Here is a 24,828-nt window from a genome sequence, read left to right on the forward strand (position 1 = left end):
ATCTTTTTAAAAAGAAGTATAATCTTCCGGGGTAGATGATCTGGAAGATTAAGAATAGGAGGGATGCACTTTGCACGTCCTCAGAGACACACTGTGAGTCTTAAAACAAAAAGGGGTGTGAGCGCTGGAGACTAGGGTTGTGTTTTATTTTATTTTACTTCCATTGTCCTTTATGAATCACTTTCCAAATGATTCACAATGAGGCATCAAAGGACCAAGTGGGGCTAGGGATGTCCCCTGGAAAAACGCTGCCAGTCCGTGTAGGAAAGGCTGAGCTAGATGGTGCAATATCTGACTATTAAAAGGCAGCTTCCTATGTTCTTCTCTAAACCAGCCCTTAAACATGAGGCCTGGGATCTTATTTTATCTTAAAGAGAACAGCTGTAGCTCATTCTCGGTAGTGGCGCCCGCCCTGTGGAACGCCCTCCCACCAGATGTCAAAGAGAAAAATAACTACCAAACTTTTAGAAGACATCTGAAGGCAGCCCTGTTTAGGGAAGCTTTTAAAGTTTGATGGTATTTTAATATTTTGTTGGAAGCCGCCCAGAGTGGCTGGGGAAACCCAGTCAGATGGGTGGGGTATAAATAATAAATTATTATTATTAGTAGTAGTAGTAACAGCATCTGCTTTGAATGTGGAAGATCCCTGGTTCAGTCCTTGATGGTCTCCCTTGCCTTGAAACCCTCAAGAGCTGCTGCCAGTCAGTGCAGGAAATACCAGTGGTCTGATTTGGTATAAGGAAGCTTCCTAAATTCCCTGTCTATCTATTGATCAGTCGACCAACACACACACACAAAATCTCAACTCCAAAGCAGATCCAGAACAGGATAAGAAACCCTACTTAAAAAGCTTGCTGAAAAGATAGAGATGGCAATGATCTGATCTGTGGTGTTGTTGCTTAATTATTATAAATGTGTGTTTGGGTTTTCTATTCTAACCCTGTGTACTCAGGAGTCCGTCTTCTTGAATTCAGTAGGGCTTCCTTCCCAGGCTTTCTCATAAACAATACAAAAATCCCTGTTGCAAAATAGTGAGCAAGGTTTTGGGTCCTGCAGAGCTCTTCTTCATCAGCCTGGATGCCAAGTGAAACAGAGCAACGTGGGGGAACCTGGCTCCGTGCTGGAGAAACATGGCTTGAGGCTGGATCACAAATTTGACATTTAGTCAGCATCTTAAGAGGGAGTGTGTGGGAAGTGATGGCAGACAGTATTCTTACTGTGCCGTGAGGAAGGGACTTGTAAGGTCTGAATGCTTGCATCACTTTAAAAATTGCCAATCAGAAAATTATTATTATTATTATTATTCAATCATCTTTCATTTCAAAGAGAAATGCCAAGGTGGTTTACAGACAAACAAAAGTCAGCAATGAAAAACCAATATCCATATATACCTCGCCAAGCATTTGCTGACAGCCAAAGGCTCAGAGCCAATATATTCAGATACTTTCATTTATTTACTTGACATTCCTTAAAATTCTTACTCAGCGGAACCTCCCCCAGTGACTTGCTCTTTTATCGCTTCTGTTTCGCAACAAATAGATAGGGGATAAGAAATAATCAGGCTGCTGCTTTATAAGCAAATATTGATAATGATTAAAACAATACGTATAACGTGATGAAGCAGAGATGTCTGAGCCAAGCCATCAGAAGGGAAAGGCAGGAAAAACTGGTTGTCCTCAGCTTTCCACCCTGCTCCACATCCTGTCAGTTTTCAGGATATTTCCAGTGAGTTTAAATTAAGGCTGTGTCCCGTTTAACAAAATTTGGGTTGATTAATTGCATGAGTGTGGATTGACTGAACTTCCTGATGGTAGGAGCAGTTTTACAATGGAATGGACTGCCTTGGAAGGCGGTGGCAGTGGCGTAGCGTGGGGGGTGCAAGGGGGGCAGGCCGCACCGGGCGCAACATCTGGGGGGGCGCGCTCGCTGCCTCCGGAGTCGCCGAAGAGCCTCGGGCGCAGGCTGTAGCAGAGCCCCATGTCTCGCGGAACTGACGAGCTGGCAGCGGCTCTAAGCGCTCGCCGCGGTCCCCGCGCGTCAGGGCCGCGGAGGGCACGCCAGGCAGCCCCTCCTCACAGCCCCGCCTCCGCCGCTGCTGCTGCAGCTGCTGGGCCGTTGCATTTTCCTTGCCTCTCTGCCCCCCTCCTCCTCCGGGCAAGCGGCGTCGTTTGGGCGGCAGCGCCAGCGGCAACTCGCAGGTTAGGGGTTAGGGGGGGCGCAAATTACGTGCCTTGCCCCGGGTGCTGACAACTCACGCTACGCCGCTGGGCGGTGGACTCTCCTTTCCTGGAGGATTTTAAACAGAGGTTGGAAGGCCATCTGCCAGGGATCCTTTAGTTAGGATTCCTGTATTTCAGGGGGTTGAGCTGGATGATCCTTTGGGATCCCTCCCCTACAGTTCTATGTTTCTATTATTCAGTCTGCGCAGGAAGGAGAAGCTTGTTGATGACTGTAAGCTGCAAGGGCTGTGTGGAGCTTTCAGTCCAGAGGCAGAGGCACTGATCATCAAATATCAGTTACGGGAGAGTAATGGATGCCGGGATCGGGCCTTTGGTGTGGTGACAGATGCCCTTTGGAACTGAAACTGTACATCTGACAGGCGCTCTCTCCGTGGGATCTCACGTTTGCTAAAGGCTTTCTTCTGTCAACAAGAGGCGCGTTTCTGCAGCCCCACAAGCAAACCCTTCTCTCCAACCTCCATCCAGGCAAGAAATGAGGGAGGACAAGAACCGGTGCCAGATTTACGTACAGTGGTACCTCAGGTTACATTTGCTTCAGGTTACAGACTCCGCTAACCCAGAAATAGTACCTTGGGTTAAGAACTTTGCTTCAGGATAAGAACAGAAATCGTGCTCTGGCGGCGCAGCAGCAGCAGGAGGCCCCATTAGCTAAAGTGGGGCTTCAGGTTAAGAACAGTTTCAGGTTAAGAACGGACCTCCGGAACAAATTAAGTACTTAACCCGAGGTACCACTGTACAAGCTAAACAAGCTATAGCTTAGGGCCCCACTCTCTTGGGGGCCCCCAAAAAAATTAAAGGAAAAAAACTGGATGTACATTTCCAAAATATAAGATAAAATACAAATAAAATAAAACCTACATACAGCAACAGCGTTTTGAGTTGTGTAGACTCCTAGGATGTAAGGAATGTCCTGCTAGCCTGATCCCTAAAATATAACTGGTTCTTAATTGTGTTTCAGTTCAACAATTACTTGGATAAAATACATATTTTGTTATGTGCAAATGGCTTTACATACTTATTATCCACAAATGGCTTTAGATACTTATTATCCACAAATTACTGTATAGCATATATTCAACCCAAAAAAACCAGCGACAATTTGTTGTTGACAAAGGACAGCCGGACATATAAAGGGCCCCATTCCCTTCAGGGCCCTCATCAAACCTAAATCCAGCCCTGACAAGAATCAACACCCAAGGGTGCCACAAAACAGGGCTGGCGTGGGGGCGTGGCTCTGTAGGGGGTGTGGCCTGAGGGTGAGTCCTGGGGGCCGGGCAGAGAGGTATGGAGGGCCACATTTTATTTTTTTTTACCTCCAAGGGTGAGGCACACCATCCCCATCTTACGTGTGAAGATGGCGCATGTTGCGCAGACGAGTGTGGGCAATGAAAGACCCCTCCACTGAGAGGCAGACAGTCGAAGAGGGCAAACCAGTCTTCCCATTCCCAGATACAGAAGTCGACAGGAAAGACGCGGGGGGGGGGGTATTTTTACCACACTGGAGACAGGTCAGTGTCCTCCGCGGCACATAAAGGAGGCAGCTGTCTAGCTTAGTGAGCACGTTATAGAATCATGGGACTGGAGAACTTGTAGGCACCCCAGAGGTCATCTAGCTCAGCCCCCTACGGGGAGGGAATCATAGAGAAAGGATCCCTGGCAGATGCCCCCCCCCCCCGCTTAGAAACCTCCAACGAAGGAGGGAGTCCGTTCCACTCAGAAAGTCTTTCCTGCATCCGACTCCTGCTGCAAACCCCTCCTCCCTGTCCAGAATCTGCCTTGTGTTTACAGTGGTACCTCGGGTTAAGTACTTAATTCGTTCCGGAGGTCCGTTCTTAACCTGAAACTGTTCTTAACCTGAAGCACCACTTTAGCTAATGGGTCATCCCACTGCCGCCGCGCGATTTCTGTTCTCATCCTGAAGCAAAGTTCTTAACCTGAGGTAATATTTCTGGATTAGTGGAGTCTGTAACCTGAAGCGTCTGTAACCCGAGGTACGAATGGATTGATCGGACAAGAGCAAGATTGGGTCCAACAGTCATAAAGGCTGTTTCTTCATGTGCCGTAGAGGGAAGTGAGGGGCTGATGGGGCTCTTCCACCTAGGAAGGGAGCCCATCTAAGGAGAAGGAAAACTCTGACCCTAAACCTCTGTTGCCTTGTGAGATCTTCGGGAGAAAAAAGGCTAAAGTGGAAAACAGGGGTAGGCAAACTAAGGCCCGGGGCCCGGATCCGGCCCAATCGCCTTCTAAATCTGGCCTGTAGACGGTCCGGGAATCAGATTTTACATGAGTAGAATGTGTGCTTTTATTTAAAATGCATCTCTGGGTTATTTGTGGGGCATAGGAATTCTTTCTTTCTTTCTTTCTTTCTTTCTTTCTTTCTTTCTTTCTTTCTTTCTTTCTTTTCAAAATATAGTCCGGCCCCCCACATGGTCTGATGTTATAATATATCAGTTCCAACAGTCATACAACATATCTTCTCATCTTATACAATATTTTAGACTTCCGTCAACGCCTCTGATGATTTTCCCTTCTTAATCACTTATTCTGCATTTCTTAATTTCTATATTATCCTTAATGAATCATTCTTTTCATAGTCTTTCTTGCAATATTTCAAATAATCTATCTTACAAAATTTCTTGCAATCCTACTAGCGTAATCTGTTCATCACAATTACTTTTCAACTAATTCATATATTTACTCCAGTCCTCTAAGAATCTCTGATCTCGCAGGTTTCGAATCCTTCCTGTTAATTTATCTTATTCTGCATAGTCCATGGACTATGTCCTAACCCCCAAGTCCTAACCCAACACCCTAAACGCTGCCCCACACCGGCTCTCCAAGCGAACATTAGGTCTAATGATAGGGCCAGCTCTCTTAAGTCCCTGGACTTGAGGAGATCTTTGGCATTTGATCTTGTAGGAGCCGGTTTGCAGCTTCACCGGATGTGGCTGTCATCGATGGATGATTTCGCTTGGTGTGAGCCGCTCCCCAGCCACAGACTGGAGAGATCCCGTTTTTCCTCACCATAGTCATGGGAGAGAGATTTATTTGCCTCATTCGGAGAGCTTGCCTCTTTCGCTCTCCCTTTCTTTGTGTGCGTGAGTCAGTGATTCAACCCACCCTGAAGAGTTTTGCAATGACCTGATCTCACACACGCACAACTCTCCAGAAGGGACTGTTTGAAAGATCAGCTTGGAGCACAAAGATCACAGTGATGAGAGGGTGATTTTGTCGGCTGGGGGTCTCCCTTGTGGAAAGATGCTGCTGGAATGATTTAACAAGGCTGCATCATTCAGCCTGTTCATTTGCCATACAGTGGCAAAGGGAAGATTGTTATCTATTCAGGGTGTAGTCATTGATTAAGTTGGCAAGTGTTTGAGGTGATTAAGCGAGCATTTAAAAGAAGGCAAAAAGTCCATCAACCTGCAAGAAGGCGGGGCGCTTTGGGGCCAGTTGATTAAGTGGGCAAATGTCCAGGTTGATTAAGTGGACATTTAAAAAAACCACAAATGCCGATCAGGAGGGCTAGATGCCTTGCCCCCTTCACAAGGCCAGTGGAGACCATTTGGTGCCAAAGCAGTTTGCTTCTTAATTGGCGTCTTTTTAAAGCTGGGCAAAAGTTGTCCTTCGTTCTTGCCTCCCTGACTCTGTGCTAGCGCCGGCGTTTCCCCGCGGTGCCATGAAAAGGTTGCGCTCGCTGCAGATTTTATTGGCTGCCCTGATTTCAGCTTGGTGTTGTGCTGTAAACAGCCTTCAGAGAGACCTTTGCCGTTTGGTGTGGTGATAAAAAAGAATGAGAGAAGGGAAGGGAAAGAGGCCGCAAGGGCTACTACCAGATTTATTTCTTTTTAAGGATTTATCTGAGTGTGTGAAGCAGGCTGGCCCTATCAAACTGCTGCTAGCCGTGGTAGCTCCATGAAGCCTCCATATCCAGGCACAGTGTATCTGCTAAACGCCAGCTGTTGAAGCAAAAAGCCAGGGAAAGCTGATGCCTCACTTGGGGGCTTCCACGTGGGAGGAAACAGGCCTGTGGACTGAAACTGTAAGGTATATCTCTGCCGATCTCTATATCTTCCAATATACATTAAAATGTAAGGTTTCGTCACACACTGCAGCGTGGGGAAAGGACAGTTCAGGTGAGGCCCTTACACAGTGGTTTAGTAAAAGGGAGTCGGGAGGGGAGGGCTTTGGGGAGTCTATGGAGAAATAGGGAAGGGGTGAACAAGGTGTAAAGGGAAGGGGTTAATAATAATAATAATAATAATAATAATAATAATTTTATCTATACCCTGCCCATCTGGCTGGGTTTCCCCAGCCATTCTGAGTGGCTCCCAACAGAATATTAAAAACACAACAAAATATCAAACATTTAAAACTTACCTAAACAGGTCTGCCTTGTTTCATTTCTATTAATTTATTGCATTTATATCCCACCTCCCCCCTTGCAAGGAGCTCAGACCACTACGCCATGCTGGTGTGGTCTTGCATGTAACTTGGCCCTGAGCTGCATAGGCGCCAGTGGAGAGGCAGAGTGGTGTAGTGGTTAGCGTGTCAGACTAGGACCTTGGGAGACCCGGGTTTGAATCCCCACACTTTGCTGTGTGTAGAGTGAGCCATGGGAAGCTGGCAGAGGGGTTGGCGAGAGGAGAGGGTATGTGTCCATGAATATGTCAGTCTGGATAGCTCGGTTGGTTAGAGCGTGGTGCTCATAATGCAAAGGTTTCAGGTTCAATCCCTGTATGGAACAGCTGCGTATTCCAGCGTTGCCGGGGGCTGGACTAGATGATCCTTGGGGGGGTCCCTTCCAACTCTGCAGTTATATGATTCTATTGTATTTAAAGCTGCAGCGGCAGCAGACATGCGAAGAGGATGTTCCTGCACGCAGCTGGTACTAGGGGTGGGAATCCCTGAATTTCAACAAATTGGATGGAGAAGGAAGGAAATGCTTACTCAAAACGCCCTTACTTCTCATTTGCTGGCAAAAAAAAAGTTGTGAATTACTTTGCTTCTAATGCCCTTCTCTCTTCCCCCAACAAAAATCACATCATTTTATTTATTGTTTCATTTTATATCTATTTAACTTTTATACTGCTCTCCATCCAAGGACCAAAGGGTGGTTTACAATATAAAAAACCCAAAAACAACTAACGTAGATTTTGGAGAGTTTCAGGGGGGAAGTTCCTGGCCAGATATCTCAAATCCAGACTGGGGCAGTGGGAGATGTTGGCAGCGCTGCAAATGTTGCTGCACTACAACTCCCATCATCCCTGGCCATGCTGGCTGCTGGGAGTTGGACTCCGACAACATCTGGAAAGCCACAGGCTTCCCATCATTGAATCAGAGCCACCTTCCCCAACCCGGTGCCCTCTTGGTGTTGTTGATTGGCAACTCCCATTTGTCCTGGCCAGATGTTTTGGCCCAGAGTTCCTGGCGTTGACAGGGGCTGATGGGAGTTGCAAGTCCAAAACATCTGGAGAGCACAAAGTATGGGAAAGCTGCTGTTAGAGGATTGTGTATCGGGTCGAGACAGAGCCTCTTGGAGGGTGTAGATGGCTTTGCAAGCAGCAAGGTTCCCATCAGTGTGGTTTCCCCGCCTGAGACACACTGACACTACGCACAGTCAGAACAAAACAGAGCAAGCGAAAACGTGCACAGGAATGACTTTGCAAAAGAAGGGCTCTGCGTCTCCGCCTGGCTGGATGCTGCCGAGCAAACGGCTGCCACTAGTGTGCTCTGCACACTTCTCTCCCAGAAATGGAAGCTGAGATGTCTGCTTTTGCCAGTATAAGTTGACTGGGTTGGAGCCATCAGCGACTTTTAACCATGCCTGCTGAGTGGAACTTCCATATTCCAGCGCAGTCTATCTTGAGATTGCGAGTTCCCTGATGCCCCCTTCAGCACCGTTTTTCATAGGGTCACTTATTTAATTGGTGGGTTTTTAAAAAAAATATTTGTGTGCTTTGAGTTATCCCTGTTTTATTCTGGGAGTTTCCTTGGGTTCTGCACTAGGAGAAAGGCTGGATATAAATAAAATAAATTACTCTCCTAATTTATTCCTGTATTGCAGGAGTTTGGACTACATGAACCTTAGGGTCCCTTCAAACTCTCCAAACCTCCATCCTTTCCTTCAAGCCTGAGAATGATTGTTCTCTTGTGTTTTTCCAGCCCCCGGAGAAGGAAATTGGTTGAAATATGAGCTGCCTCTGTTATCTCCAGAAGAGGCAAACCAGTTTGGGTTATGTAAGCATTTGCAACGGCTGCCAATGAATTTAGGATACCTGGCCTCAGGTGTTGGAGCCGAACTTGGAACTGAGTTGCCAAACTCGTGACTCATTTCACCGCTGAGCTGCTTCTTTCTACCTGTCGATCCCTCTTCCCCTGCAATGGCAGCCGGTCCGTTAGGGCAAATGGGTCGCTGCCCCACAGACCTCCGACTGCCCTCGCCAACTCTCACTTGCCCTGCCTTCTTTCTCAAAAACCAAGCTGGCGAGTGGCTCTGGGTGTCAGCCGCCTTCATCTCTGTGTCTCAGGAGGAAGAAACTAGGATGAATTGGCTCTGCCTCTCATTGTCTGTGGCTCTGTTTGGGGTCCCTGCCCTACCAGCCCCAATGGGCACCAGCCACCAGGGGAGCATCGGAAGAGGTTGCTGGATCAGGCCAATGACCCATCGAGTCCAGCAGCCTCCTCTCACAGAATCATGAGGACTAGGACCGTGCCTCTCAAAAACAAAAGCGAGCTTCTCTGCAAGCTGAATTCTGTAGCTATTGTCCATTTTTTAAAAAAAGTCCTCATGGAAATTCAACAGCATTTTAGGGTGAATTTCTAATATACACACGTCTGTATGCAGTTTGCCCCAATGTGCTCACTTTTTGCAAATGCATTTTTAAAAATGTTGTTTCATGAATATTTGCATTTTTTAGGCATGCTTTACCCTGGCCTGTGCATTTTTGCACACATCGCTTGACTGGAGAACTGCAGAATTCTGAGAAGCGTGAATTTCAACGGGCGGCTGCATTTCCAGTTCACGTATGGCTTTCAGGAAGTGCGAATTGAGGCGTCGCCACCTCTGAACACAAACGGAACCACGTTTCTCCCCAGGTAAGGCTGGGGATAAGACTCCCCATTTGCCAACCTTGAGAGCGGCTCCCCGTCAGCGTAGGCAATATTGAGCTAGGTGGACCATTGTTCTGACTCCCCACAAGGCAGAGTTCTTTCACCTGGTTGGTCTCATCACAACCCAGAACGTGGGCACTGAGATCTTCCCACTAGGCGAAGGATGCTTTGAGTCGCTTTGCTCTCATGAGCAAGACTTCAAGGTGGGCTATTTTGGTGCCCATGCAAATGATACTCTGGGGCTGCCCTGACGGCTCCCCAGGGGGTCCAGTTTCCTCTTTCAGCCACAGACTTCTGGGCAATGGCACATTGTCATATGAAGAGTTAGCACAGACTGAGAAAGAGCTGTAGGGTAGGGAGGGACCCGAGAGGTCATCTACACCAACCCCCTGCCGTGCACCCCCCCATATCCGTTCATGCAGCCCCAGCAGCTGCATGCAACACCTCTGGTGGCACAAGACCTCATTCATGCGGATGTTGTAGGTGCCACTGCCTCGCCCACCCCTGGCCCAGAACATCCGTTTCCTGCTTGCCATGTGAGAATGAAATTCGCAGGTGGCTATCCTTGGTCACACGGTAGTGTGACCAGGAAAACTGATGCTGATGCAGCATGGTGACTGAGGCGCGCGCACACACACACACACACACACACACACATGCGCACACACTTGAACATGGCTCCTGGTCCATCACATCAAATGCTTCTGCACAAGCCACACAGAACACACATTGTGGTATTGTCTAATCACATTATTGGGGTACCAGACTTATTTTTACATCTCTCTGTTGTTGGCCACTTGTAATATCAATTCAACACGGCAGTGCAACTGTATTCTCCCCCACCTCCAAGCAATTTGGAAATTTAGAAAACAGTGAGAGGTAATGTGATCTAAGGTTCAGGCATGTTGGCTAAAAGTTGAGACCTCCGTGGCTGAAACGCACCTGACTTTTATGGTAAGAGATCAGGGGCTCCCACCTGTGGTTCCTGAGCTCAACTCAGGTGGCATGTCTGTGGATTTGTAGTTGGAAAATACTGAATGTTCACATACTGATTTTAAATGGACACAGGAGTTTGACGATGAGTTATGCATATGGACATATTGTTTTGAGTCACTCCTCATATTAAAGTGTCAAATTATTTATTTTGTAAGAGTTAGGTAGCAGCTGTTTGCACAATTTATAGTTTTAATGCTTCGCAATTCACTGATTTGTGTTTTATCCTGGCTTGTTGACAAGTCTCTCACACTATACCTTGTAGGGTTGTTGTAAGAATGGCAAGGTAATATTTTTCTTACCTGCTCCTGTTATTCAAAGAGGTGTAGTCATTACTTTTTTTAAAAAGAAATCTAATTAAATTGGAGTTGTTTTAATTGCCCCAACATTGGTTATGTGTATATGTTTTGAATATTCAGAAGGCTGCCGTCCTATTTACCTGGGAGCAAGTCCCATCTGACTCAATGGAACTTACTTCTGAGTAGACTCTGTCCCCGCCGGCACTCTACATTGGAAGCAGTAGCATACCACCTTAAACAATCATAGCTCCCCCCCGCAAATAATCCTGGGAACTGTAGTCTGTTAAGGGTGCTGAGAGGTGTTAAGAGAGCTACAATTCCCAGTGTTTCCTGGGAAGAAGGACCAACAGTTAAACCACTCAGGAACGACAGGATGCGGCCTAGACAAGAGCAGCGCCAAAAGCCAAGTGTCAGAAACCAAAGGCATTTATTAGAAATATTATGCAGACCCTGCACCCAATGCTTCAGTAACGTTAATCTTCTTTAAATAAAAACATTGGCAGTCGCACATCCTCGACCGTTGAAGTCTCCGAGGGCCTGTACATTCTAGTGTGCTCTTGGTGTATAAATAAGATGGTTTTGCTCTCCGGCAGGAACAGTTCAGACTTGGAGTGCCCAGTCCAGGCCGAGAGAGAGGTCCGTTTTTTGTTTTTTTTAATAACTGAAACGCTCACAAGGAAAGATGAACAAACAAAATGTATCTGGAAGTTGGCACGTGTAAAGGCTAAAAAAAATAAAGATAATAGAGGGCAGGGCAGGGATCCAGAATCTGTTAGCTCTCCCAAAACAAGTTAATAAGCAGAGGAAAGGACTCTGTTCGTTCATTGCCAGTCGGAGTCGATTAATGGCATATTGGAAAGATCATTAGCACCTGCAGACACCAGCCATTCCACGTAGGACACCTGCTCAGGAGTCTTTTATGTTTTTACAAAATTATGGGGTGGATGGGGGGGCTCCAGCATCTCTCCAGATGTCAGGAACCCCCAGGCCTTATCCTGCTCGCTTGTTGCTCCTGCTGGGATCCAGTGACATCTGCAGGCCACAGATGTCCACGCCCAATTCCCTGCATTATATTATGGGGTGCATTTCACTGGAGAAGTATGGAAGATGGGGAAGACAGGCTGGAAGAATCCTTCAAGTGAGGAGAGTCTCCTGCAGGTGTTGCACAGCTGCCAGGGATGATGGGATTTCAGAGTCCAACACGTGGAGGAACACTGCCCCCCCCCATCCCTGGTCTACAGTCACACGACCACCAATGCTTCTATGTCAAGGACGGTGCCCCCCCTTGGCATCATTTGGGGAAAGGTGGGCGCAGGTTGATACGGCCGCCTAGTGTTGTGTGGAGGAACAAGCTAATAGGGCCGGCCACCTCTGGCTTCACCCGCAGTAGAAGGAGCGGGAAGTGCCTGAATAAAACCCTGCACAGGTGGACCCTAAATTGAGGAGGGTTGACAAGAGAAGCAGCAGGCTTTGTAATCTGGCGGCATTTCAGTGACTGAGAACCCCGGGGAAATTAAGTTCAGTGTCACCCTGGATTTCTCCTTCTGCACCTCATTTTGGGATGGGGAGGGAGAAAGAGGTGGAGTTCTAAGGAAAATGGGGACTTTAGGGGGAGGGGAACACACACACACACACACACACACACACACACACACAACCTTAAGTCTACCTTCCTAACCTTCAAGAGCAAGGGAAGTGGATTCAGAACCTGCCCCTAAAACATTCCCTTCAAGATGCTAGGCCTCAAGAGACCTACCCAGGCTTCCTTCAGACACCTCAGCTCGACATCACTGACAAAACCAATACAGACAAAACTCTCACTCTGACACGGACATTTTAAACGCCTCATCTGCTCTCCTTGCAACTGTTAGGGGTGCAAATCCACACCTTGCTTTGCTCTGGAATCTCCTGCTCCCCCCCCTCTCAGCTTCCCCCTGCTTTTCTGGAGACAAAACCAAACCGGACCTTCAGGGTGACCAGACGCGGACCCTCACTCACTTCCCGCCTTTCCTCCATCTCTTGCGCCAACTGAGGTGCACAGCGAAGCCAACAAACCTCCCTTTCCCAACGCCATTTCTGATGCAATCCAACACCTGGACACTCAATGGCCCAGAAACATTAACCTTGTAGGCATATAACACACACACCAGCTAACAAACTAACTAACAACTGATGTTTACGAGACAGTCTGAGGGCCCGGTTTAAAGGAAGGGGGATGAAGCTTCCCGGAAAGGACCACCTCAGACTTTTTTGCCTCTACCTGCCTCACACGTAATGAGAGACCTCCTCTTAAAGTAGAGAAAATGGCAAAATGCAGACAGCAGAAATCTCCTTTCGCCTGCAGATCAACATCAGAGGCTGCAATCACGGGGACCTCCAGAAGTTGCTGGAATCCTACTCAGCCTTAACTGATGCTGGCTGCAAGGGGCGGGTGGGAGTTCGGGTACCATTATGCCTAGAGGGCCCCCTCCACTGTCTACCTTGTGGGGTTCTTGTTCCATCTACTCATGGCTACAGACCTTGGCGTTGGACGCAACTCACTAAAGGAACCGTGCTTTTCCTGGACCGTAGGAAATTCCCTCCCCGCAGCGCCTGACTCCCCCAAGTTAAAGGTCTGTTTGCCTGATGAAAATGCAAAGGTGGTGTGCAACTTCCTTTGACCGGGTGGCACGTTTTCTCCAGAGAAGATGTCAAACGATTTTGGAATGACTGGATGATGTCTGGAGACTGGCAGGTTTTGGCTAGGAACCATGAGGACTAGCACCAGACATCTGAAAGTCTTCAGGCAGAAACCTTACAGCAGGCCTGCCTGAAGTCTTCTTTTCACAGCTGTTGGGATGTCAAAGTGGAGAAGGGGCTTTGGATGGGAAGGAGAGACCTAAACAAAGTGGGGGAAGCTCAGCTCAAGCTAAGACCAAGAGCGGGGAAAGAGATTGACGTTCTCTCACGGACGAGAAGAACTGGGCTGGGAGGCAGCGGCAGAAACGGAGGCCTCCTCCTTTGGCAAAGCGAACAACTTCAGACAATTATTTGGCACCTTCAACTTTGTATCCGGTAACAGAAAACACACGATGATAATTTGGGTGTGCAGGCTGTCCTTCGACCTTCTGTGACCTTACGGTGGGATGTCTAACACATCCTCTGCAGAGCCACGGGGCACGGAAGCAGCAGATGTGGGCGATGTGGGCGTCTGCTCACAAGGCCTCATGGCAAGGAAGCGTTTCCTTCGCAGCATCCTCTAGGGGCCCCTGGGGCTCGTGCCCAAAGGCCACGTCACCCACACACGACACTCCTGTGACAGGCTTCACCTCCCAAGTCTCAGAAAGGAGCCGGCGAGTCACACCAAAGCGGCAAGGAGGAAATTCTACCAAGCCAAAGGAAGCGCCACTTGTGTTTGTGACCTGGTGGCCTTCAGGTCTCCTGACGCCAGCCAAGGAGGTTTCGTGGTGGCCCTTCGGTGACACACAGGTGTCGTGAATCGGGGCTGGGGAAGGTCTGTGCGTTTGGCGCTGCCAACCCTGGCTTTCACCCACATGGGTCATCGACTCAACGCTTCAAGCTCACACTTAAAGGGCACCTGAGTCCTTGCAGAGAAGCCCTCAGTCGCTGCAAGAATTTTCAGGCTTTTGATGCCGCATAAATCCGCTACGCTGAGGCTCGCCTTGTGAGCTAAGGGCAAGTCACTTTCAACATGACGTTAACTTGCAGATTTTCAGAGACTTCCCCTCCCCTCACAGGCTTGCCAACTCTTCCCTCTTCTCCCATGGAAGGGCTCCTGCACTCTTAGCAGAAGCGCAGCAGGTGGAATCTCAGTAGGTAAAGCTTTTACATTGTGTCCGCTTGGATGGGACAGACTGGAGCTGTGGGGAGTTTCCTGTTGGCACGGCTGTGAAAAGGGCAGGTGGGACGTGGCAGGAAATTAATATTTTTTTGGCAACTCCAGATTTTCAAAAGCTGTTGGCCCCACCAAAGGCCATCACCCCCCAAGGAAAAAAAAAATCTATCAGCATGTGCAGACCTAACCCTCTCACCCCCCACAAAAAACCACATTTCCCCCACAACCTTTTCTCTCCACTACTCAAGCTAGCAACTGGTGCCTTTAACCGGGGAATCAGGCTTCCCAACATGTCTTGGTTCTGCATTTGGATCCGGTTTGATGAGGACGCTTCTGTGGCCCTGCAGACGCCACTGGTCAGAGATGGTGGGAGTTTTAGTCCAGCAACTTCCTGTAGGCCGCAGATGTTCCCCGTGGATCAGACAAATAAGATGTCTGCAGTGACACAAGCAGGTTTGCGCAACAGAACACAACTCTTGCATCTCCTGCACCAACTTGGAGGCACTGGGGGGGGGGGCAGGGAGAATTTTAGAAGGCACCGCTTCTCCCACTATTACGGAAAAGACACCTGCTGAAATCCGCGTGCAACGAGTTAAAGAGACATGCAGTCTTTGTTCTGCAACAAAACCCCAGCGGACTAAATCGGGCATCAAAGTGATCCAGTCACAACACAAGATCCTGGGTGGGCAGGAGATCTGGGCCTGATAATGGCTTCCTCTAGCCTTGTGGAGCAATGATCAGAAGGACTCCCCCTCCTCTCCTTGCATCCACACTCAAGACAGTGTGGGTCCTGGATGGACAGAAGCCTATTCAGATCCCGACAGTCCCTAAATTGGTCCTGGGATGGGGGGAAATTTGCAAAAGCCAAGATTAGCCTGGCTCTCTCTACCGCCCTACCAGCTGCGTGAGACTGGGCCAAGGCAGCTGTCATGGGGGGGGGGCTTGTAAGGGGATTTTAAGTTTGGTATTTTGTTTTTTCCAAAGATGCTGTCATGTTTCAAGGGGTCCTGGCTGTTCCACACAGCGCAGCCTGTTTCAGGAAGCCAGCCCACCCTGCTCTTTTCTTGAGCATCTGGGGAGAAAAGCAAGGAAGCCTTTCCAGGGGAACCATGAAGAGGGGAAGCCACAACCAGGTTTTGTGAAATTAAAGAGAGGGGAAGCAGCAACTTCTGATGCCCTCGGGGACCTCCAGAGGCTGTGCACAAGGCCACCGATTTGTCCGGCGATGAAGGGAGTTGTTCTCTGCCCCACAGCGCAGGGCACCCTGGGTGGAAAGGAGTCTTATTTGGCACGGTCAAGTATGGGGGAGATGTTATTTCCTGCGTCCCCCCCAAAAAAAGAGTCCCAGGCCAAGCAGAGCCCCTCCACTCTGCTTCAGGCTGCAGGCCTGGGCTGGATCGGGGCCAGTCCTTTCTGGGGCCACGAGAAACGTCTGCCGGGGCCTCTGTCAAGCAGGAACGAAGGGGGAGGGTCCCTTTAGTGTTTTCCTTTTAAAGTGATCTAGTGCGTTGCATGGTGTTCTTCAGACGCCTTCCTCCTCCTCCTCCTCCTCCCTCCTCCCGGCTCCGGAACTCAGGTCTCGAAATATTTGTAGATTTGGGCGACGTACTGCATAACGCTCTGCCAGTCGGGGCGGTCCGTGTACATGATCTCGCTGAGCTCCTGTAGCGGGAAGAGATGGCAGCGTCATTGGGAGGAAAACAAGGAAACGTAAAGCACTTTAGCTGCAGCAGGGGAACCAGAGGGTCATTCCGAACCCCCGGGGACAGTTAAAAGGCACAATGCAGGTGGAATTTCCTACTCCCTATCCCTGCTTCCCAAAATATACCGGATCATTTCACAGGAAGTTTGTATATGTGTGAGTACATACATATTCATAGAATCAAAGAATTGTAGGGATGGAAGGGACCCTGAGAGTCATCTAGTCCACCCCCTGCAATGCAGGAATCCATGACAGATGGCCATCCAAACTCTGCTTTGAAACGTCCAACAAAAGAGAGTCCACCATCTCCTGGGGGAGTCCATTCCACTGTCAATCAACTCTTCCCATAAGAAACGCTGCCCAGCGCCGAGGGCCTTCTGGCGGTTCCCTCACTGCAAGAAGCAAAGCTACAGGGAATCAGGGAGAGGGCCTTCTCAGTGGTGGCACCCGCCCTGTGGAATGCCCTCCCATCAGATGTCAAAGAGAAAAACAACTACCAGGCTTTTAGAAGACACCTGAAGGCAGCCCTCTTTAGGGAAGCTTTTAATGTTTAATAGACTATTGTATTTTAATATTTTGTTGGAAGCCCCCCAGAGTGACTGGGGAAACCCAGCCATAATAATAAATGATGATGATGTTGATATTTATCGGGAATCTCCTTTGTTGGTGGGAGCAGTAGAAAACAAGCTTTCTCCGTCTTCCACGGATATTTGAAGGTGTCTCTCATTCCTCCCTCTGTCTCGTCTCCTCCAGGCCACGCCTGCCCAACATCCTCAGCTGCTCTCATAACATTCTTCCCGTCTGCTGAAGCTTCTCAGTTCTTCCCTTGAAGCTCCAGAGAGAGAAAACTGGGCAGAGGGGGGAGCGGATCTCTGATCCCACGCACACACTGGACCCAACACGTCTGAGCCCCGGGGAACGTGACGGCTTTCGCTTCCCCTCTCGTGGCAGCGGATGGAGTAGGGGGGCAGCCAGGAACAGCAGCACCCCCCTTCCCGTGCCGGAAGGGCTCCCTATCTGCTTGGCAAGGCTTTCAAGGAGGCAGCGGTAGCCAAGAGTAATTAAATCCCGGCCGTAAGCCTTTTAAATAAATGAATTTGAAACACCCAAGCTCACATAAAACGAGGGGGAACGGGACGGTGAGTTGACGGTTGTGTGCCAGGAAGGCTTGGTGATGGGGACAGAGAGCCGTGAGCACTTCAGGTTCCCATGATTTGGGCAAGGTATTCAGGAGATGGAGGCAGGGAGAGTTCGACAGAGGGGCCCTCTGGGGTGGGGAGGGGAGGCTGGTTTTTGGCCGACAACAAGGCTTCTAGGGAGCTGGCAAGGGGTTGCAATACTTCTCTTCCAACTCTACAATTCTAAGATTCTATTAAAACTGCCCTAGGGCAGAGGGGAACCCCAGGGAGCCTAAGGCAAGCCATCTTATGCAGAGTGAGACCCTTGGTCCATTGGGCTCAGTCTGGTCTGCACTGCAGCGGGAACTCGGCAGGGTTCCTGCCCAGCCCTGCTTGGCAGTGCCGTTTGAACCTCCCACATGCAAAGGGGGTGATCTGCCCCTGGTCTAAGGCCCTTCCTCTGAAAATAAGATTCCAGCCCGCATGGCTCTGAATCAGGAACAGAGGGAGCACCTTAGCAGAGTCAGACCGCTGGCCATCTAGTTTGGTATTATATGCACAGGACCTCTCTGGGGTCTCCAGCCCTTCCTGAAGTTTTTAGAGATGGTGAGGAAGGTTGCATGCTATGAGACCTATCACTTAATAATACTAAAATTTTATTTATATCCCGCCCTCCCCCGCCAAAGCCGGGCTCAGAGCGGCTAACAACAGTAAAAATAGCAGTTTACATAAAATCACAGTCAATTAATTGAAATACATTCTAAAATCAATTCATGCCAAAATCAGTTCAGAATCAAATCAATGGCAACCATTGGGCTAGAGTTCTGTGAGGATTACAGAAGGAGGGGGTCAGGCTGTGCCTTGGCCAAAGGCCTGGTGGAACAGCTCTGTCTTGCAGGCCCTGCAGAAAGATGTCAAGTCCCACAGGGCCCTAGTCTCTTGTGACAGAGCGTTCCACCAGATCAGGGCCACGGCCGAAAAAGCCCTGCCTCTGGTTGAGGCCAGCCTAACCTCCCTGTGGCCTGGTATCTCCAAGATGTTTTTATTTGAAGAACGTAAGGTCCTCCGTGGGACATACCAGGAGAGGCGGTCCTGTGGGTACGAGGGTCCTAGGCCATATAGGGCTTTAAAGGTTAAAACCAGCATCTTAAACCTGACCCTGTACTCCACTGGGAGCCAGTGCAGCTGGTATAGCACCGCGTGAATGTGATCTCACGGCGAGGACCCCATAAGGAGTCTCGCCACGGCATTCTGCACCCGCTGGAGTTTCTGGGTCAGTCTCAAGGGCAGCCCCACGTAAAGTGAGTTAATGCACGCAGAGGTGCGTGTTTCAGCCTGAGCAAGGTCTCTGCGACTCGGGGCTCACGCCAGCCTCTACCCACATGGTCCCCCAATCTTAAGAAGAGCCCTGAAGCTGTGCAAAAAGTTATTTGGAGTGGTGTAATGGGGCAAACGACTTTTTAGAAGTGATAACTCAACAGGTTTAGGAAGAGAGCAAGAGCAAGGGAGCTTGGTGTGTTCCTGTTAGCCCTGTGCTCTTTCGCACCTCTGTACCACAGCAAACATGTTTATGGCTGCAAACTTGAGCGAGTCATAGAAGAAGCAAAACGCGAGCAGCATTTTGCTCGCCCCCACATCGAAACCCGTGCAGGCAGAGTCAGAAACAAGGTTGTACTGGGGGAGCTGGGTTCAGATTCCACAGTCAGCTGTGGAATTTGCTGGGGATTGGCCTTAGGCGAATCGGTCTAGCCTCACAAGGCTGTCAGGAGGATAAAAACCAGCTACAGGGAGGAACAGTGGACCATAAATGCCATAAAATAAATAGCTGTGCAGTCTGGGATTGAAGGCTGGCTTTTCTAAACCGAAAGGAGCAGCGGATCGGAACTATCTGAGCTCTGAATCACAACACCTCGGTGGGTTCGGCAAACAACAGGAAACCCTCAACCAAGCATTTTTCTTTCTTGACGAGGTCAGAAACTCCCTGAAATTGACTGACGGGGGAGATTCAGGATGATTAAAAGGGAGGGTCTTCCCCATGCAACCGCACTCTTTGACTTGTGGAACTAACAACCACAAGATGTGACGGCAGAAGATGGTCGCTGGTTTTAAAGTGGGAGATTAGATAAATGGAAGGGAGGGTGGAATGGATTTGAAGCCATGCTCCTGTTGCCTGTTTTCCTGCAGGTGCAAATATGACACCCACCCTCCGGTCCCCCACCGGCCTCATCCCCGCCAATGCTATATTGGCACAATGCATCTCCCCAGGACAAAAGCACTCACCAAGCTGGGTTTAATGCCAACGCTTTCGGCAGCCTGGAATGCCAAAAGGAGATTTCTTTTCTGTGGGGAGGGGGAGAGAGAGACAACAAATAAGTCCGGCTAGAAGGGCTGTTTTCTCTGACATCAGCCTGCCCCCCCCCAGTTGCCATCAGACATTTGCCGCGGGAAAGTTCCTCTCGTGCTACGGCTGTGGATGGGGAGGACGTAGATTCTGTTTGCCTTTGAATGGGAAAGCTCCTCGATCGGTGCTTCCTGAAGCAATAAGCCAACCAAAACACTGTGATTCTTTGAAACTTGCACTGCTCCGAATTTTGCAATGCAGTTTTCCAACCTCACAATGTGTGTTAATAGGGGGAAATTTTGCAAAATAAATTGCATTTTTTTAAAAAGGTGAGAAACAGAGGGCTTAGGCGAGGTGCAAATGGCAAAGACCTCGCCAGGAAACACAACCCACAAGTGAAAGAAAACAGGCACTCCTTGATTCAAACCCACAAAAGGAAGTGAATTCAAGTATGCATCAATCAGGTGAGAAGTAAGTTTCAGATTCTGCTTCTTCCTGGAAGACTTTATTATTGTAGCTACAGCAGAAAGGCACCCAGGTGGCCCTCCAGATATTGTTGGACTATTGTTATTAATTAAATTTCTTAGTTGCTTCTCCCCCCCCCCCAATGCAACTGAAAGCAGCTTACAGCAAAAAATAACATATATTAAAAACCGGGGGGGGGGGGGGGACAAAGCACACTCACAAAATCTAAAACATGTTTTCAAAAGGCAGGATCAATATTTTATTATTTACAACTGCTATTAAAAGGTCATTAGTTGGAACTACTTATAAATAACCAAACATTAACCTTATCCTGTATTTTTATTTTATTAAAAAACAACAACTCGGGGCTGATTATATTTGAAACTCCTTGGGAATTGATGTCAGGCTCCGCCTTCACTCTCCTCTTTTTGGGGTCTGCCAAAATGTTTTGATTTAGACAAGCCTGTCCAAAGGTTTAGAAAGCTGATGCAATTTAGTCTATTGTTATTTTAACTTTCTGAGAGTCTTAAATCATGGCTGCTACATTTCTGCTAGTGTTAAATTTTATTGCTTTGCCCCCCCCCCTTTTTTTCTTTACAACCAATCAGCATATAATACATTTTATGAAATGACTAAATAATAAATAAGGTCACTAGGTCAGGAATGGTGTGTGTGTGTGTTTGTGTTTTTACCCTGCAATTCCATTCCACATCGCTAGGGGAAAGGTTTCTCCCCACCCCACCAAATCGCCCACCATCTGAAGGATGCTGGTGACAGAGGGGCCTCACCTTGTCCTGGCTGTTGAGCTCCTGGTAGGGAATGTGGGCAGGCAGGTAGGTGTGCAGGAGGGCGCAGAAGGCCAGGCCGTCGCTCCAGCTGCTGCTGAAGTTGGTGATGTCGATATTCTGCGGGAGGAAAAGAGAAGGGAAGGTGAGCTCAGCGGGAGAGGAAACCCAGAAGACAAAAGTCACGAGATTGATGTGCATTATGATTAGTGAAATAAGTATTCAATCCCTTTGTGAAAGATGACTTAGTTGTTGTTGTTTAGTCGTGTCCGACTCTTCGTGACCCCCTGGACCAGAGCACGCCAGGCACTCCTGTCTTCCACTGCCTCCCGTAGCTTGGTCAGACTCATGTTTGTAGCTTCGAGAACACTGTCCAACCCTCTCGTCCTCTGTCGTCCCCTTCTCCTTGTGCCCTCCATCTTCCCCAACATCAGGGTCTTTTCCAGGGAGTCTTCTCTTCTCATGAGGTGGCCAGAGTCTTGGAGCCTCAGCTTCAGGATCTGTCCTTCCAGTTGAGCACTCAGGGCTGATTTCCTTCAGAATGGAGAGGTTTGATCTTCTTGCAGTCCATGGGACTCTCAAGAGTCTCCTCCAGCACCATAATGACTTAGTACTTGGTGGCAATTACAGAGGTCAGACGTTTCTGGGGGTTATTCTGTCTCTCACAGCTACAATAAACCTACCATTAAAATTATGGACTGGTCATTTCTTCGTCAGGGGGCAAACGGGCAAATTTAGCAGGGGATCAAAACTTTTGCCCCATAGTGTATAAGTCAGCCTCCTTCACTCCTATTCAGCACCATGAGGACTGGAACCTTGCTGCGGATTAGACAAATTCATGGATGAGAAGACCACTGACAGCTCCCAGCCACTATGGCTATGCTTGGCCTCCAGAATGCTTCTGGGAGCCACAAGGGAGGAAGGTGCTTGGATCCTGCTTGCAGGTTTCCCACTGGGGCGAGGATGCTAGCCTGGATGGGCCCGCTTTGACCCTCATCCAGCAGGCTCTCCTTGCTGCCTCCCAAGACCAACAAGTGCGCCAAGGCTGGACAAACAAGCAATCAACTCCCTATCAGTGGCAATAATGCAAAACAAAAGGCCTTTGGGTAGCAGGTTGGCATGGCAAGATGAATGCTGCCCACTGCCTGTGAAATTAACATTTTGGCAGGAGGTCCTGCGGGAGGCAAAGATCTGGGGGCGTTGGGGGAGAAGAGAAACTGTTTGTCCCAAATCTTAATTACCTCCACCTCCCGGCATTGTGTTAATTACGTTAAGGAGCTCTGCTAAGATTGGATTAACTCACTTTGCTGCTTTTCAAGAGGGGGAGGGGAGGGGAGCAAAGCGGAATATTTCTGTCCATTAACCGCTAGCTTCTTGGGTTTCGATAATGCCCCTTCAGATATTCTGCACCGGGGCAAAATAAAACAAACCACCCTATGCTTGTCTGATCCGTGGGGCTGGTGTGGTCAGCGGAGCAGGAGCAGTCAAAGCTGCTATGCTGCCCTTTGTAAATAATAATAATAATAATAATAATAATAATAATAATAATAATAATAATATTGTCTTCCCTGGAAATTTTGTTGTGGTGGGGCAGTAACTGTGGCTCCTTGCAGGTATTTCCAGGTGAACTGCTTATTGGTCATTCACCTGGATTTGTTTGCAATTCAATTCAATACCAAGAAGCTCAAGCAGGGAGGGGCGTTTACATGCTTCTCCCCCCCCATTTTATCATCACAACAACCCTGTGAGGTAGGTTAGGCTGAGTAAGAGAAAGTGACTGGCCCAGGGACGCCCAGTGTGGGCTTCCTACCCAAGCAGGGATTCGAACCCTGGTCTCCCTGACGCTACACCACAAAGGCCTTCTTTGTGGCAAGGATAATGCCTCCCCTGGGCTCCTGGGAGAGAGGCAAACACTGAACAAAACTTCCTCTCAAAGGGGTGAGACCTGCCGAGATGTTATCCTCCCTGGTTGCTGTGACCTTGCCAGTGTTAAAGGGAAACCACAGAGCAGGTGGGAGAGACGGTGTCAGTTGGCCAAGCAGGAAGTCAGCCCAGAAAAGAGCTATCCTGACTTTGCTGAGCCAAACCGGGGAGGCGAGTTCTCCCCTTCCGCCTGCACAGGGAAAGGAGGACATGGACGGAGGGCCACGCGCAGATCCCACATCCTGCAGGTCCCGCTTGCGACAGGGATTGGGAGGGACAGGATGGAAGCAGCAACGGAGAGGGCGAGCAGCGCCTTGCCGATGTCATCCTCGACCTTGGCTGCAGAAGACAAAAGCAATGCCAGGGAAACTTAGATAGGAGGACACTAGGGAATTAGATGGATACGGGTGGTGCTGTGGGTTAAACCACTGAGCCTTGGGCTTGCTGATCAGAAGGTTGGTGGTTTGACTCCCCACGACGGGGTGAGCTCCCGTTGCTCAGTGCCTGCTCCTGCCAACCTAGCAGTTCAAAAGCACGTCCAAGTGCAAGTAGATAAATAGGTACCGCTCCGGCGGGAAGGTAAACAGCGTTTCCGTGCGCTGCTCTGGTTTGCCAGAAGTGGCTTAGTCATGCTGGCCACATGATCCAGAAGCTGTACGCCGGCTCCCTCGGCCAATAAAGCGAGATGAGCGCCGCAACCCCAGAGTCGGCCACGACTGGACCTAATGGTCAGGGATCCCTTTACCTTTTAACCAAGCCCAAAGAAGAAAGGGGAGGGTCAATAACATGGGATGGGGGACGCCTTGGCTTCACAGCAGTGCATGTGAAAAGGGTCTAGGGGTTTTAGTGGACCAGCTGTCTGCTGACAAATGCCGGCTCCCTCGGCCAGTGAAGTGAGATGAGCTCCGCAACCCCAGAGTCGTCTGCGACTGGACCGAATGGTCAGGGGTCCCTTTACCTTAGGGAATTAGAAGCGCCTGCAGGATCAGGCTAATGGCCCATCTTAGTCCAGGATTCTGCTCTCATACTTGCGTCCATCCATTTCTGTGGGTCTATTCAAAGTTGAATTTAGAACACGAGAAGCATTTAATGGACTAGGCCAAAGGAACTCCTCCTAGCCCAACATCCTGTGGCCGACCAGATGTCCTTAGTGGCAAACCCACAAGCAGGATCCGAGAATAACAGCAACGCTCCCCTCCTGGCATTTATTCAGAGGCATTGCTGCTTTGGACTGTGGAGGCAGAGCAGAGCCAGCCCTCTCTTCCTCCGTGGACTGGTCCTCTTTTAAAGCCACCCAGGTTAGTGGCCATCCCTGCCTCTTCCTCCTCCTGTGGCAGGGAGTTCCGTAGTTTATGTGCTGTGTGAAGGAGGGACTTTTCTCTGTCCAAAACCTTCCAGTGTTCAGATGAGGGAGGGAGGGTGGCATCATTCCCACGCGGATCTGGCCGCTTCGCCTCAAAAAAACCCCAAGATGCTGCAGAGCTGGGGAAAAGGTCCAGCAGAGAGCCACCAAAATGATGGAGCAACTCCCCAGTGACGCAAGGTTCCTCCAATACAGGGGAACGGTGGTGGGAATGAATGGAGGCAAAGCTGGCGTTGAAGAGAAAACACGGTGGATACTGACCAAAAATAAAAACAATTGGGGAACCCCCCTTGGACTTTTCGTGCAAAAAAATGAATGATTTTGAGACTTAAAAGAAAGACTGTTTAACGGAACATGGAGAAGATGGGTGTTATTATGGACTGAATGTCTTAAATATTTTTTTCCCTTTTTTATGTAACCCGCAAATGGAAAATTGGAAGCCCTTTTTATCTTTCTTTATTATCTCTTTCCTTTCCCCTCTTCTCTCCTTTTCCTTCGTGGTCTCTCTTCTTTGTTTCCGTCTCTTTTTTCCTTTGGCGCTGCTCTTCCTCTTCAGAGGGAGGAACAGAGCGGAGAGGGCTCCTGCTCTGGGGTCCTGTTTGCAGCTTTCCCTTGGGGGCATCTGTTTGGCCACTGTGAGAGCCGGCGGCT

The 24,828-nt window shown here is 49.1% G+C and overlaps 1 protein-coding gene across 4 annotated transcripts in view; it reads right to left on the reverse strand.

The window, feature by feature from the left end:
* Positions 1-11,055: 11,055 nt before the first annotated feature.
* The window catches only part of SPECC1 (sperm antigen with calponin homology and coiled-coil domains 1), a 108,802-nt gene continuing 95,029 nt past the window's right edge, over positions 11,056-24,828 (reverse strand). For all 4 annotated transcript variants that reach the window (XM_081171983.1, XM_081171985.1, XM_081171984.1 and 1 more), the window contains 3 exons: positions 20,895-21,011; positions 19,581-19,640; positions 11,056-16,142 (listed from right to left, as the gene is read on the reverse strand). In XM_081171983.1, coding sequence (XP_081028109.1) covers positions 16,053-16,142; positions 19,581-19,640; positions 20,895-21,011 — 267 coding nt within the window. In that variant the 3' untranslated portion in view covers positions 11,056-16,052. The remainder of the gene's footprint in view (positions 16,143-19,580; positions 19,641-20,894; positions 21,012-24,828) is intronic.

This window comes from Podarcis bocagei (genome assembly GCF_964188305.1).
Source record: "Podarcis bocagei genome assembly, chromosome: 15".
Classification (NCBI taxonomy): Eukaryota; Metazoa; Chordata; class Lepidosauria; order Squamata; family Lacertidae; genus Podarcis; species Podarcis bocagei.